A 14,832-nucleotide genomic window follows, 5' to 3' on the forward strand; every position below is an offset into this window, starting at 1 on the left:
TGGTTTTTTAAATGCTAACCAAATGTATTGGGTATTCAGATGGCCATAAAAGCCTCGGACAACAAGTTTAAAACAGGCACAGCTTTCTTCGGATATAGGTACATGTATATCACAATTCTTTAGGTTTGTGAAGAACTTGAATCAACATGCCAATAACATTAAATCGAATTTATTAATGACACTGACAAACCAATCATTCATAAAAATACTAGCCTTCGACTGAGCTGATTTAAAGCACGTGATAAAATCAAATGCTTCGTAATTACAATGCATTTAATTCATTCCATTAAAATGCTAACGCACTTCTCATTAAAGAAAAAGATTTCATTCAAAATAAATCTATTTTTTTTTCTGATGAAATTAGTATTCAAACTAGAAATCTATACTCATTATCATCCAGACGGGGTTTTATGATTATTGAGAAAATATCAGAAATTGCTTGTTGTATCACCAATGACTATTCTGCTCGTATCACGTGGGCTGTGGAGATGGATCCTGCTCAACCCTATTAGTCCGGACACATCTCTTGCAAAACAGAGAAACAATCCTATTTTGGTATTGTCTGTTAAAAATAAGAATTATCACTGGGGTAATGAAGTAATACGACAAAGAAATGAATTCTAAAATCATTTCGTACACTGGCGGGAAATTGTCGTTCCGAATTGCGCGTTGAATCCCTGAAGCACAACAGACGATGGTAAGCACGGAAAAAATAATAGACAAATACAAAAGAGACCGGAGGGCTTTTATGGTTATTTTCTTCAAATTCAGGGGGTACGCCACTGGGATTGCTGCAAATGGCACGGCTGCTATGATTGTTGAAAATTTGAATCGGCTTCGGGCTTTATCGAGGGTCGTTGTCATGCAAACCAGAATCACAAACGTTGGAATCAGTCTCGAAAACACTATGTACAAGATGATTGTATCTAAGGTATACCTGCGGTTATGTCCTTCAAATGTGCAAGCCATGTTGTCTTTGTCGTAGACTATTCTGTCCCGCAATAAAGGTAATGCTGTGAAAAATGCTGATACGATCCAGATTAAGATGATAGTGATGGCACAGGAACGGTTGGTGACTATGGACTGGTACTTGAGGGGCACAGATACTGCCAGACACCGTTCTATGCACAGTGCCATCAGACTAAAGGATACTGAGGCCTTGGTGTAATGGTTAACAAAAAATACAAAAACACAAGCATGAGGTGGGAGCTGCTCGGGACGGTTTAACGTTATGTGAGCAAAGAAAGGACCCTCGACAAATCCATTCAGGATATCACTGATTGCTAAAGATACCACAAAAGCGTTCTGTCGACGATGCAGATACTTTGATGAATATATAACAAAGAGGAGTAATCCGTTGATTGTCAGAATAAATACAGAGATGATTATAAGAAGGCTTCCATATAAGTCCTTTACCCCCACTGATGTCCAGCTTAATTGAGATAAGCTTTGGTTGGTCTCTACTTCCGCATCCATGTTGCTAGATCTCACATGGAATCCACACTCTTCATATAATCACCACACCCTTATTTTTTGTAGAAATATCATACGGTGATTATCACCTTCACTAGGTCTTCAATAACCTCTAATCACCAGTACCTCAGGAAAAAATCACAGCATTGAATACACATCTTTACGACTCTCTCATTCCCAATTCAATAGTGCTTCCGAAGGAGACAGGCTACAATTTCTATATACATGTAACAGACATAAAATCAATAGGCCTGGAGAAGTTGAACTGTCTTTCAAATTGAAGAATTTTATGAAACACGCTAATTGTTTAAGATCAATACATTGGTTAAAAAAGATATAGAAACCTCAAAGATGATTTAATCCACTGGCTAGTCTCTTTGTAGAGTTGCAATGTGAAGACTGACATGAAATTTTAAGATTTTCTTATTTTTAAAAGTATTTAGGTAGTTAGCGTCAACGTGCATTTAATTTTACATTTTTTTCCCTTACAATTAAACACTAATATCAATAATTGCTTTTAAAAACAGTTTTCTCTCCTAATTCACAAAATTTGAATAAAGGTTGTTATATATGTAGAATAAGACGGCTTAATTATAATGGCCATATACGTTATATTTACCTCCTTTAGCGAAGAGGCCAGTATGAAGTTACAGGATAAAAATAAAGCAATATATACATGTATGTAATTTTTGGGGAGTTGATTTTAATCAACTCTCCTATGCAGTTACTCTGGCAAACCGAAAGTGAAACAGTGTTTGGACCTAAGCACAAATCATCACCGCTGACAAATCTTACTTCTTGAAAATAATAGAAAAATTCAAAGTAATGTATGCTGAAGCATTGTTTTTCAAGGAAACTTATCAATTAAGACTTTGAAAATAGTCAGATTTTATATAATACGAAACAACTAAGATATCTTTAAAGTCTCATGTATTCCTACGCCAGAATTTATATAGCCTCGTTCAACCAAACGCTCGGCTGTCTCCGTAAATCTCCGACAAGCAGAGAGGCTCTCTTGCTTGTCGGAGATTAACGGAGACAGCCGAGCGTCTGGTTGAACGAGACTAGAGTTTGATATCAATAGTGCTTGGATCCATAAAATTTTTAGAATTGCTTCGATTACTTATACATAATTTGAAATCTATCTTTATATTTTACACAACGTGATTCAAATGGGGTTTCTCGAAATTTCTGTCGGAAAAGTCTAAAAATCATATACTAAAAAAGTGCGTAATTCAAATACAGACTAGAAACTAATTGCCATGCAAGATAAGTTGATTTTAAAATAAATAATAATCGATCAAATCAACTCCCGTCAGTACTTCAGTACTTTGATTCTTTATAAATGCTACTAGCAGTTTACGGCCAAAAATATATCTAGAAGATTAAAGCAGATGTGATGGTTAATTTGTTGATCATCCAGACTCCTTTAAAGCTAAAGAATAAATCCAACTCGCCTTTAGTTTCCAGAATCTATCATATTTAGAGTGTACGCATTCTTGATTGTTCCAACTATGGTCATTACGTTTGATGAAGGCGAGAAACCGAATCGATTTCCATGAGAGTATACGGGACATATACATATGCTTTATAATCTTTTTTCTTTATAAAGCCGATCTTTGTATAGTCAAAGGTGGAATTTAAAAAATCAAAGAGAGAGAGAGAGAGAGAGAGAGAGAGAGAGAGAGAGAGAGAGAGAGAGAGATCTGATGATACACTAGAAATAGAACTTTCTGTTCTACTCATTCCTATTTTTTGTGGTATTTACGAATGAATTAGACCAGTTCAAGGTTTAATTGTAATGATAGATCAATATTTTGCTGAGGCGAAAAGACAATATATATGGATAATTTTATATATATGACATTCAGGTATAGGTAGAGAAAGAAGGATGCTTGTTACATGTAGTTTTACATACAATATCATACATGTATAAACATTGACCATTGGAGTATTTAGATACAAAAAACATCGCCAGAAAAAGATAGAAATTCTAGATGAACCCCTGTTATGGCATTGCTGATGTGCTCGTTTATTATTTACAATACACGTGCAGAAATCCGCCACAACAATATTTTGGATGTCAAAACAGCTTACCAACTATAAATCATGTGATTTAAAAAACCAAATTAATATTGATTTAATGTAGGAATTTCTTGAACAAGATAAGAAATATTGAATTTTATTTAAAAACATGCCTTCTGTTAATTAAGGATTTATAATGTTATCATTTATGAAATCGATGATACATTATTCAAAAATAAAAACATGCTATATGTTAATTTTCCGTATTCGATTTATATATAGTAGCGCATTTTTTTGTAGGGCATTTCTCTCAATCATGAAAACCAATATCTAACCCAAATACAAATTATGTAATTAATAGATTAAAACCAGTAAAAGGAAGATATCAACGGATCCAACAGAATAAATATCGGATTTCGGTCCTGTATGAGAAAAACAAAAGTCGAATAGTATCTTTCAAAACATAACTCTGATTTACATCGATATTGCATAATTCTCAGGTGTAAAGTTAGAGGATCAATTATTTTAATGCCAAAGTTGACAACAAACGTTGAAATTCTAGCGTCAGCGAGTTATGTAATTTTTTCCGCAAAGTCGCCACCTTCAAATCCCGCTTGAATCACCAAAGATAGCATTTCATGTTTAAATAGTACAAAAAAGAACCATTGATCAGAGGTAAGAATATTCAGTTTAACAAGAAGATGAAAATAAAATATGTAGAGTTGACTCGACTAATAAGAAGTGTATATCTACGTCTGCAAAAGAGGAATCTATATATGAACTGCTTTAGGTGTTTATAACTCTTTTCGGAGTGAAAGTAAAAACTTGAATTATTTTACAGCATCCAGACATCATTTTCTCAATCAATAAGATCCTACGATTTTGCTCCCAGTAATACAATGAATAATTGAAAAAAATCAACCATGATTCTAATGATTTCCAAAACGAGAGTGAACACTGATGACACCTACTAAACTGTGAATATATCAAACCGTTTATTTAAAGCGGTCTGCAGCAACATTGATAAAATTTTAGACAGAGTATTGCGAATTCATGCCCGAGTTGTGACTATATATGTGCATGTATTCAATGAATAAATGATGGAGAAAAAAGCATTTCTTCAATCATAATTTTTAATTCCTCTAGGTTCACGTATCGGTGGTTATGTTAAAAAAATTATACCCTTTCTGTTTTCGAGACCCACGACACCCATTTGTCAGAGAACTTGGTCGTTATATACATATTACTGGACGGTTTATTTCATATAGCACTTTTCTAGAGTTATTTTCCTGATGACGCAGCAAGCAGATAAAATTACAGAAGAAATGTCGTGAAGGTTTGTATATGATGTAAATATACGCCGGAATATGCTTAAGAGATTACAGGAAACTTGAAGAATATCAATTTTGTCCATCAAATTAAAGCTCAAATATACAATCTGTCGACGTATTGTACGCCACCTTCTGCGATCCGTTATATGCGTAATAGATAAAAATAAAGAACTGATAAAACCAATATTGCATGGCATAAATAACGACATATAGAAGACTTTGAAGTGTCTGAGACTCGGTACATCCTGATATTAATTTCAGTTATATGCGTAGTTCAAACCTGACAATCAAAGATCCATAAATACTAGGCATGCTCTAGTATATTCTCCCAATCCCAAATTTCGTCAAAAATGTATGGATATTTTTTTTGTACAAAATATATTAAAGCATTTACACCCCCTATGTATTTTTTGGTATCTCTTAAGAAAACCGATTGTAATTCATACAGAATATACACAATCGAGGTAGACGACCTGTACGCTTTTAAGTCCCCTCATTCTTTTCACTTTTAAAAACTGCTTTCAAATGCGTTGGATATGTCAACTTTAGTTCTAGTAGCTGTAATAAATAATTTTACATGGTTCCTTCAGTTTGTTGTACTCTTTGTGTTGGCTTTGGGTAGATTTTTGTCTTGATCGACCAAGACTAAAGCTACGATCTCCACCGACTTGCAAGGGCTGACCCCAGATTTTCAAGAAGGTTTGTAGTAACCACGATATTAACCTTCATATATGGAAAAACTGGATGTTCCTTCTGGGACACCTTCTGATTAACAAAAATGATAATTAACGTATATTTACTTAACTGTTTACAGAAAATTCAGATATATGTATATATAATCAGTAAAATGCTTTTCTTCGTTGCTTCATTTGGCCTATGAAGGTAGCAAGATATTTTTGCATTTTCTTAATTAAATTATTCAATATCAAAAAATAATTTTAATTAAGTTTCAAACGATGTTTATTCGATAATTATAAAAAATTCCCAATATTTCTCCTTCCAAACGCCTTCTCTAGCTTGTTAGACTTGAATACACGTAACACGGTTAAAAAATAAGTCTAATAGGGATTTTCATTGCAAGCAAGATGAAAGTACCCGGATGATAACGTTGAAAAAATGTGCAATGTATTCCGAGTGACTTCCAAATGGAGAAATATGTCAACGTTTCCCAGTTTAAATCTGATATGACCTACTTGAATTTAGTGATATCACTAAATGACAATTTAATTCTCAAACGGCGCCTCGTATTTTTTTTTTCATTCAACGCATGTCTTATTGATTATTGGATTATGTTTGTAAATATTCTCTGAAACACTGTGAATACAGTCATCATAATAATAAAGATTTGCCTTTGTCATTTTTTGATTTTTAAAATTTTGTTTCAATGCGAGAATAACAGAAAGCTGACGACTTTTAACGAAAGAAAAAAAATTAACACGCGTCACAGGGTAATGTTATTTTTGTCTGCAATGATTGCTGCTAAGGAATGTACGTCAATCAGTGTCTTGCATAGGAAAAGCAAATCCTTCCATACTATGTGAAATTATAGTGATTACGGAAAATTCAGTCGCGGTACATGTCGCCACACCGAAAAATGTTTTTCTTTGGTGGTCCATATGCGCTAGGATGGAAGCGATCATTGGAAAATAAAGTGTATACAAAACCTATGGAACGCGTCAACTGCCTCATGTAGGTAATCTTCATAATGTGATGATACTTCAACATTACATGATGGTACTTCAACATTACATACTGATATTTCAACATTACATGATGGTACTTTAACATTACGTGCTGATACTTCATCATTACATGATGGTACTTTAACAATACATGCTGATACTTCAACATTACGTGATGGTACTTTAACATTACGTGATGGTACTTTAACATTACGTGCTGATACTTTAACATTACATGCTGACACTTTAACATTACATGATGGTACTTTAACATTACGTGCTGATAGTTCAACATTACATGCTGATACTTCATTATATGATGATACTTCACTATGCGGTGGTTCTAAAAATAGGGAAGTTTTAACATTGGGCTGTTTCTCTGTTTCAGAGATTGATCATATAGGAGACTGAGACTAGTTTGGATCATGTCAAAAAGCTGGAACTACAAATAATAAAAAACAGGATTCTGCTTGAAAATATATGTTATTGAAAAACTGTAGATACTCAAATTATGAAAACCACTGGCAAACAATTTGTGAGAAATTATGACAAGTTTTATGACATATGTGATTGCTTAAACTATTCTCTCTTTTTTTAAATCATATTGACTTGTGAACAAATATTTTGATACATGTATCCCCTTTTCTATTGTATTTTTTTTATCTTCTACATCTCCCTTTTTCTCTTTTCATTAACTGTTTTTTTTTTATCTATATTTTTTTTTTTGGCAAGAAAACACGTTTTCACACTATACGGATAATCTATTTCCTTTAGATTAATAAGATAATACAATATGTAGAATCTTGAAATGTATGAAATATGTCTGAAATATGTGTGTATGTGGATTTTTGTGTAAACAAAAATAATTTTTTTTTTTTAAAAGCTGGAACTGAAGAAGTACACAATACACTACAGCTCATGAGAGAGGATCTCTACTGAATAAAAATATTGTCGAAACATACGATTTGTTTTGGTGCAATGTATTTAGGCAAACGACAACCACACATGCAACTTATAAGATCATGCAAAGGATAAAGCATTGCATTGCTGTTGAATCTGATTTTAGCAGTAACTGTACTGTTGAACAAATCAGTGCTTTCATTGCCCACTTTTTCACGTGGATCTCCAGGAAGAACCCATTAATCCCCATAAGTCCAATCTACATGTAACATGAATGACAGAAGTATTTGTTTAGGTGCTTTTTAAAAAAAAATTAGCTGTTCGCTCTGACTAAGCTCCAAAAGGTTGGGTTCTGAATGCACATTTTTAGACCAAAATTCCCTGAAGGACTTTTGGTACCCCCTGATTTGTTTTGCGCTGAGCCCCAATGAACTCACAATGCAGCCATTCTTTAAAATTTAAAATGACCCATTTAAAAGACAACACTTAATCAAATAGTAGCATTTGTTGAGTATCTCGATCTAAACAAGTTTTAGTGGACCTTAGTCCAATCTGATCAATCTCTGAAACAGAGAAACAGCCCAGTGTTAAAAACTTTTCAGGCATCCACGTGTTCTGAGTTTTAGCGTTTCCGTTCCCTAGGCGACGCTTCCCTAACCCTATTTTTAGAACTACCGCATAGTGAAGTTACCATCATATAATGAAGTATCAGCATGTAATGTTAAAGTATCAGCATGTAATGTTAAAGTACCATCATGTAATGTTAAAGTATCAGCATGTAATGTTAAAGTACCATTATGTAATGTTAAAGTATCAGCATGCAATGTTGAAGTATCAGCATGTAATGTTAAAGTACCATCATGTAATGTTAAAGTATCAGCATGTAATGTTGAAGTATCAGCATGTAATGTTAAAGTACCATCATGTAATGTTAAAGTATCAGCATGTAATGTTGAAGTATCAGCATGTAATGTTGAAGTATCAGCATGTAATGTTAAAGTACCATCATGTAATGTTAAAGTATCAGCACGTAATGTTGAAGTATCATCATATTGTGAAGATTATCTACATAAGGCAGTTGAGGCGTTCCATAAAAACCCGCCAATGCTCGCCTTTAGTTTATACCTGCATGTAACGCCAAATATTGCGCCCCCTTATTCTCCCAGATATACATTATTCTTGAGACTCATTTCATTTTGGCTAGATATTTTTTAGGTGAATTATGCCGAAATTGTACTTTAGTCTTTCGATTCAACTTATTATTGCTCTTAGGCATAAACTTGACTTTTTATGATCTGTCTCCTTTCTTTTGATATTTATGTACATACATGTAACATGATTATTTTACTTTGTACATGTTTAATATTGTGCCTTTTGTTCATTGTCATTTATTGCATCATTCAATAAATGACCATTTCTATTCTCTATAGACATAGGCGTCGTAACCGCACCCCCCCCCCCACTTTTTATTGCAAAGTTAGACCTAACCATTAGGAACATAGCATCAGGGAGGGTTCAGCCCCCCCCCCCCCCCCACACTTTTTCTCGCAGGAAACAAAATAGATCCTAAATATACCTCTAAAAGTTTGAATATTGAAAATTGGAGTTACAGAAGGTATACTATAGCCCCCGCCCCCACGAATTAGGAATTTCATGATTTGGGAGTAAAATTTTGGGCAGGTAAGATTGGAGTTATAGGTATACCTCCCCACCCCGGATTGAGATTTTCAGGATTTTGGGAATTTTTGTCAAGATTTCTGGTGATAAGTCAACCCCCCCCCCACTCTCAATTTGCTTATCGATGATGGTGACAAGGCAAGCAGACATAAATATAGTATCATAGTAATTAACCGGGTTTTCCAACAGAAATATCCGGTTATTAACAATGTGAAAATGGCGGGCGGCTGCCAAAAGGGTACCCTCATTGTACGGATAACTCCTCCTACAGTTTTCAAGATACGAAGTTGTTCTTTTGCAGATCAATTGTACATATACATGTATCATAGGTGCGCATATTGCTAGGATTTTAATTTCTGATAATTTCTGAAAAAAAATACCAGCTTTTGAAATTAGGCATTTTTTGGCAAAATATTCCATATAGGGTACTCAATTTCACTGGATACGGTAGGTAGTATTTATCAATTCAAGGTTGACATAGATTATCGATACAGTTCACATTAAGGAAGGAGTCTTTTCTGGTTTTCACCATGTCAAACGTAAATTTGATTAATTGTTCATTAAATCGAGATGAAAGGAAATTAAAATAGTATATTTTTCTTTCTTTTTTATTATAATTATTCAACTTGGCATAGAAAAAGTCATTAATGTTAAGAATCTAACAAGGACTATATTTTTGGCGTAATATTGACGTAGGAAAATATCATATGTTTTGCAATTCAGAATTGCTGCAGATTAATGAGTCTGTTTAAGCATTTTAAAAACAATAACATTAATGTAGGATTTTTTTTTACTTATGTGAACTAATGATATAATACTTGGGTTTCGGAATATGTTTTTAAAATATGATTTGCCTTTCAAATTACATTTCTATAAGCTTTTAAAACTCCCATTCTATACATTGATTTTTGTGAAAAAAGCACTAAAATCAGTTTTTCTCTCTTATTAAATGGTCACTATTTTAGCTTTTCTGTCATTTTATATATTTATATATACACTGACAGCTGATAATATAACGAACAACAAAACCACGATCTGTATCTTTATTATCCAAATAATGTATTATATATCTATTCACCTATACAAAATATACACAATAGCCCTCTCCCGTGTTTCTGCTGCTCTCTCTCACCATCCTTTGACAGGTTGCCAAACACCAATCACGCTGTCCCCAGAGTGAACGTAATAAACAGGGTGATTCGCTGCGGTTGCGCATGCCTGGATTATAAAGTTATATTAAAAACAAATTTGGTCTAATACCCAGGAGATAAATTCATTCTGTGAACATTTAATCAATTAAGGCAACGGTCATAAGTTCAAAGCCCGCTATACAGATGACCTTCAAGGAATCTTACTTCCAAGTCACTATAAGAATATACAATATTTGAAAAATCAGAATGCGTTTCAATACAATTTTAATTACATAATATGATATGATAAGATTGATAAAATAATTTTCAATGAGTTTAATAGCATGTTTCGTGTTGTGTTATTAACTTCTGAATGGTACTGAAGGTTAATTAAATCATTAACAAATAAATTATTTATGTAAATTTCTCTCCCTTTTATTTAAATATAATATATCAATAGGCATTGTATGATATAAATGTTATTTATTACATAATTTTTTTTAGATAATGGTTACAAGAGATTACAAATAATTGAAAAACTGGGGGGGGGGGGGGGGGGGGGGGGGTAACATTGAAAGATCAAATAATAATAACAGATGAACTCGGAAAACATCGCCAAACAGAAGATGGAGCAAACTAATATGCTTGAACCTACAGAACCTTTTGTATTTCTAGTTTGTCTGCAGTCCAACGGCTTAATAACTCTTACGTATAATAATTCTGGTTTTAATGACATTGATTTCGTTATTAAAGTAACTTACATGGTATGGGTAGATGAATAGCATAGACCCCAGTGGATACGCAGTGCAGTCTATCTTACCACTCTTGACACTGACACATCCATGTTCCTGTGACATGTTTACCAATCTGAAAGTTAACAAATATTGCCATATCAGATACATCTGTAAGCATACACCTGTAAACATGGGGGCAAAGATCTGTTCTATGAATCTAGAGATTCGTTGTTCGAGTTTAAAATGAATTATCACCAACAGAGTGAGTACTTTTCCTTCGGCTACGCATAGAGCAATTTAACGAAGACATAAGACTGGTTGATTGCATAAAACATCATTAAGACGTGAACTTATAAAATTTCATGCTCAATTATTCAGTCATTGCTCTTTGAAATCTACAATATTTGTCTGAATCTTGTGCTGTTCCTATGTAATCTGTGCATATTTTGTTTGAAACCAGCGTCATTTTCAACTAGTTTTGATATAAGAGGTTGATGGTTTTATTATACTGAAAGTCCGGACCAATTTATTTGCTCACTTCAATTCGGGATGGTCCTGGAACACAGCGACGCCGTCCGGTAGATTGCAGTAGGTTCCGTCGTGACTCAAGGCCACGAAGCCACTGTCCAACACGATCTGATTGGTCTCTGGTCTATGGCTGATGACGCGTGCAGCCACCCGGACTGCGATGTCGTCAAACTCACAGGAGCCGATTCTATATTGCTGGGTGTCTGCAATGAGTGTACATATAACCTCGAGTTTCTAAATATTCAACTTTACCAATTAGATAAGTACAGGGTGATCCATAAATTCTCATACCATTATGAAACTTCATAAATTTGGAGCGCCTCTAGAGGCAATATTTTAAAACATTAGTAAGGTATGATAAACTAGAATCAATAACTGCATATCAGCGTTGTTGATTTTTCCAAATTTATTACTTCATCAAAAGGCAACAGAAATCAAGCAACTGTATTCTGAGACCATTTTACCAGAGATTGCACTATACTGAAGATCTTAGAGCTCCTTATGAATTAACTTAATATCATGAAAAGAGATTTTAAAACACAGGCTCAGTGGAAGAAAAACGACATGAAAATCACGGACAGCAACTCGTAGATCAATGAATGTCTGCTGTGTGTATGCGATATTTTTATTTTGAAAGTCGCATAATATGACAAGAAGTGCATATCAATGATATTCAAAATAACACATTTCGTTAAAAAAAAAGTAAATCCGGGAAGGAAAATGGCCACCAAACTTTATTTGAAGAGAAAAGATATGATTAAGTACCGTAAAATATATAATTTCCGGGATGTACTTCGGTGAGCTTTGCCATGGAGACGTCCGAAACAGAACAGCAAGGCGTGTCCCCGAGGCCCACAGTCACAACTTGAAAACCGGCTTGTCGAATTCTTAAATATTTAAAATTATTTAAAATTAACGAGAGAGAGAGAGAGAGAGAGAGAGAGAGAGAGAGAGAGAGAGAGAGAGATTCAGTTTTTTGGGAAAAGAATTAAATATAATTTTTGACTTTGACTTTATATTTACAGTACCTATCACAGACACTGAGAATTCTTTTAGTATCTGTCTCCGCCTGGTTTCTCACAGCTTTATCAGACGTCAGGGAATAGGACATCGGGTTATGTGTATAGATACCCAGAAAATCCACATTCTTGGCATTCGTCGCTAACCTGGCTAATTCAACCACCCGATCGCTGTCCCACAATACGCCAGCTAATTAAAAGAAAGATTTGAAAACATAGATATGGTCATATACAAATAGCTTTTTCTTGTAACAAAGATGCTTGTTTTGTTAAAATGCAAAATTCTTTAATAAAAATGATATCTGAATTACAACCGACTTTCATATAAGATGCAATTCGTGTTCAAACGCTTACTTCTATTGCCCCCTATGTCTACTTCCAAAAACACAGACCAGGCCTTGTTCCCTAGAGGGTTTCTTTCTAATGCAGATATCGTCTCTTCATTGTCAAACATCAGATGAAACTGAGTACATTTCTCGTGCAGCTTCTTGCATCTGTGTTGTTTAAATTTGATGATGTAAGACGTCAAGTGTTGAAAGAAAATGGGGGAATTAGGCGTGTAAAATGCCTATATGAGGAGTGATAAGATACTTCAAAATCAAAATATCAACAAATCTGATAAATTGTTCTCTAAATTATTGGAAAAAAATGTATATATAACAAAACAACGTTTTGTATCCCTTAAGTATGTTAAATATTTGGAAAAAGTTTATTTACACAAGCGAATGCGTGTCAAAACCTCCTAATAGTGGCATTTTTAAAACTTCAATGCCTTTCCTTTTATAGAGAGGACGCGAGCTCCATGTTTTTGCCATAGTCTAAATAAGGTTCGATGGTAATCAAACCGATTTCAATCAACAAAAACGTGGAGAGATGACCCACTATACTTTCAAAATGTCATTTTGTATCCAAACAATTGAACGGTTAAGAAGAATGATACAAGTCCGTAAATTCGTGGCCATAGTCTCATATACATGTAGCATTTAAACAATGAACTTTGTTGTGACTGAAATGGCTCAGTTGTTAGAGCACCGGGCAATATGTAACTTTATAGAACAAGGGTTATTAAGTTGTGGGTTCGATTTTTTTTATTATCTTTTGTTAAAATATTTTTAATTGAATAAGTGAATAAATTTCCTTTTGTAAACATGCGTTATAACATATCAAATATACTTAATTGAAATTTTTTTTTACGACTAAACAAAATGGGCATTTGCGTTATCTTATCCCCCCCCCATCTTCTTTTCGACAAAAGTCGTATGTGCATGTACCGTATCTCAATATCATAGATTATTAAAGATGAATAAAAAATCCGAGAGATAAAAATTGTTAGATTTAAGAGTTGTAACATTCCATATGTTGAACGATTGCCAGAACAGTGTAATAAATTGAAATCATCAAGTTCCATTAGTTTTGAGAAATAATTTACATTTACAGCAATCACATAAAATTCTTATAGGTACGTGTACATGTATTTAGCAATAAAAAAGGACTAATTACAAACTGCAACGGTCATTGCAAAAGTAGAACTACCTTGACAACTGTGATTCACTGACAGGCTTGCCATAGATAATGTCGTCGTAGCCATGACTAGCAAAAAACTCGGCCTCTGCCAGGGTGGACACTACAATTTTCTTGCGGGTTCCATTCGTCATCAAATCTGCACCCTCTCTGTAATTATATTTAATAAACACGATGCAAAATTGAAAATAAAATTTTATTTGCAAAATGCTCTTCGTTTTAATTTCTTACATTGTTTTATGAGTTTTCATATGGGGCCGAAGTTCTACACCCAATTCTTTGTATCGCTGGGTCATTCGTGAACAGTTCCTTTTGACCTTGGCAATATCCACAAGTAAACAAGGCGTCTGCAGGTCACTTATATGTGTCGGCGGAGGGTTCATTGTCATACCTATATTAATGTCTTTAAAGATTAAAACAATCAAACACTTTATATATTAGTTACAAAATTTCCTAACACGTGTATTAACTGTAATTACATGAAAACGTATTACCTGTGTTTTCCAGGTCAGTGGAAATGATTTCCAAATTCCTCTGTAGCGTTTCAGCATTACCTGTACTCAAATTAGTACCAATTCGATATGGAAGTCATTCGATATGGGAGCCCGATGTGGCAATTGCTTTTTTAATTCATGTTATGTTAATATGAACTTATCTATACTTTGACCCGTGCGTGCACGGGTTGACATTGCATATCGGACATTTACGTAATAGATACATCGACACACCGTATGGTTGACATTTACATAACAAAGCAATGCTATTAATTTCACTACACTTTCCTTAGTTAGAATAGATCTAATCTCGCTGTG

At 34.0% G+C, this 14,832-nt stretch overlaps 2 protein-coding genes across 3 annotated transcripts; both read right to left on the bottom strand.

Moving 5' to 3' along the window:
• Nucleotides 1-218: 218 nt before the first annotated feature.
• Nucleotides 219-1,697, bottom strand: LOC105329414 (olfactory receptor 1468). Its single transcript, XM_011430657.4, has one exon. The coding sequence runs from the start codon at nucleotides 1,474-1,476 to the stop codon at nucleotides 472-474; it is 1,005 nt and encodes a 334-aa protein (XP_011428959.3). The 5' UTR covers nucleotides 1,477-1,697; the 3' UTR covers nucleotides 219-471.
• An 8,420-nt stretch (nucleotides 1,698-10,117) lies between these two features.
• Nucleotides 10,118-14,627, bottom strand: LOC117681903 (D-serine dehydratase). 2 transcript variants are annotated; one of them, XM_034448439.2, is made up of 9 exons: nucleotides 14,515-14,627; nucleotides 14,252-14,423; nucleotides 14,033-14,170; nucleotides 12,854-12,993; nucleotides 12,509-12,689; nucleotides 12,246-12,367; nucleotides 11,491-11,683; nucleotides 10,980-11,085; nucleotides 10,118-10,306 (listed from the first exon to the last, which is right to left on the bottom strand). In XM_034448439.2, exons 2-9 carry the CDS (start codon nucleotides 14,407-14,409, stop codon nucleotides 10,217-10,219), a joined length of 1,128 nt encoding a protein of 375 aa, XP_034304330.2. In that variant the 5' UTR covers nucleotides 14,410-14,423; nucleotides 14,515-14,627; the 3' UTR covers nucleotides 10,118-10,216. The 2 variants fall into 2 exon arrangements, with proteins under 2 accessions (XP_034304330.2, XP_034304331.2); XM_034448440.2 differs by having other exon boundaries at nucleotides 14,252-14,411; nucleotides 14,515-14,622.
• Nucleotides 14,628-14,832: the final 205 nt, after the last annotated feature.

This window comes from Magallana gigas, chromosome 2, assembly GCF_963853765.1.
Source record: "Magallana gigas chromosome 2, xbMagGiga1.1, whole genome shotgun sequence".
Lineage (NCBI taxonomy): Eukaryota > Metazoa > Mollusca > Bivalvia > Ostreida > Ostreidae > Magallana > Magallana gigas.

Excerpts from the sequence above, each read along its gene's own strand:
- LOC117681903 (XM_034448439.2), bottom strand. The coding sequence starts at position 14,409 with ATGACAATGAACCCTCCGCCGACACATATAAGTGACCTGCAGACGCCT. Across the intron at positions 12,690-12,853 it reads AGACATAGGGGGCAATAGAA|CTGGCGTATTGTGGGACAGC; the intron begins GTAAGCGTTTGA and ends TCTTTTAATTAG. Across the intron at positions 10,307-10,979 it reads TATTCATCTACCCATACCAT|GCATGCGCAACCGCAGCGAA; the intron begins GTAAGTTACTTT and ends TTTATAATCCAG.
- LOC105329414 (XM_011430657.4), bottom strand. The coding sequence starts at position 1,476 with ATGGATGCGGAAGTAGAGACCAACCAAAGCTTATCTCAATTAAGCTGG.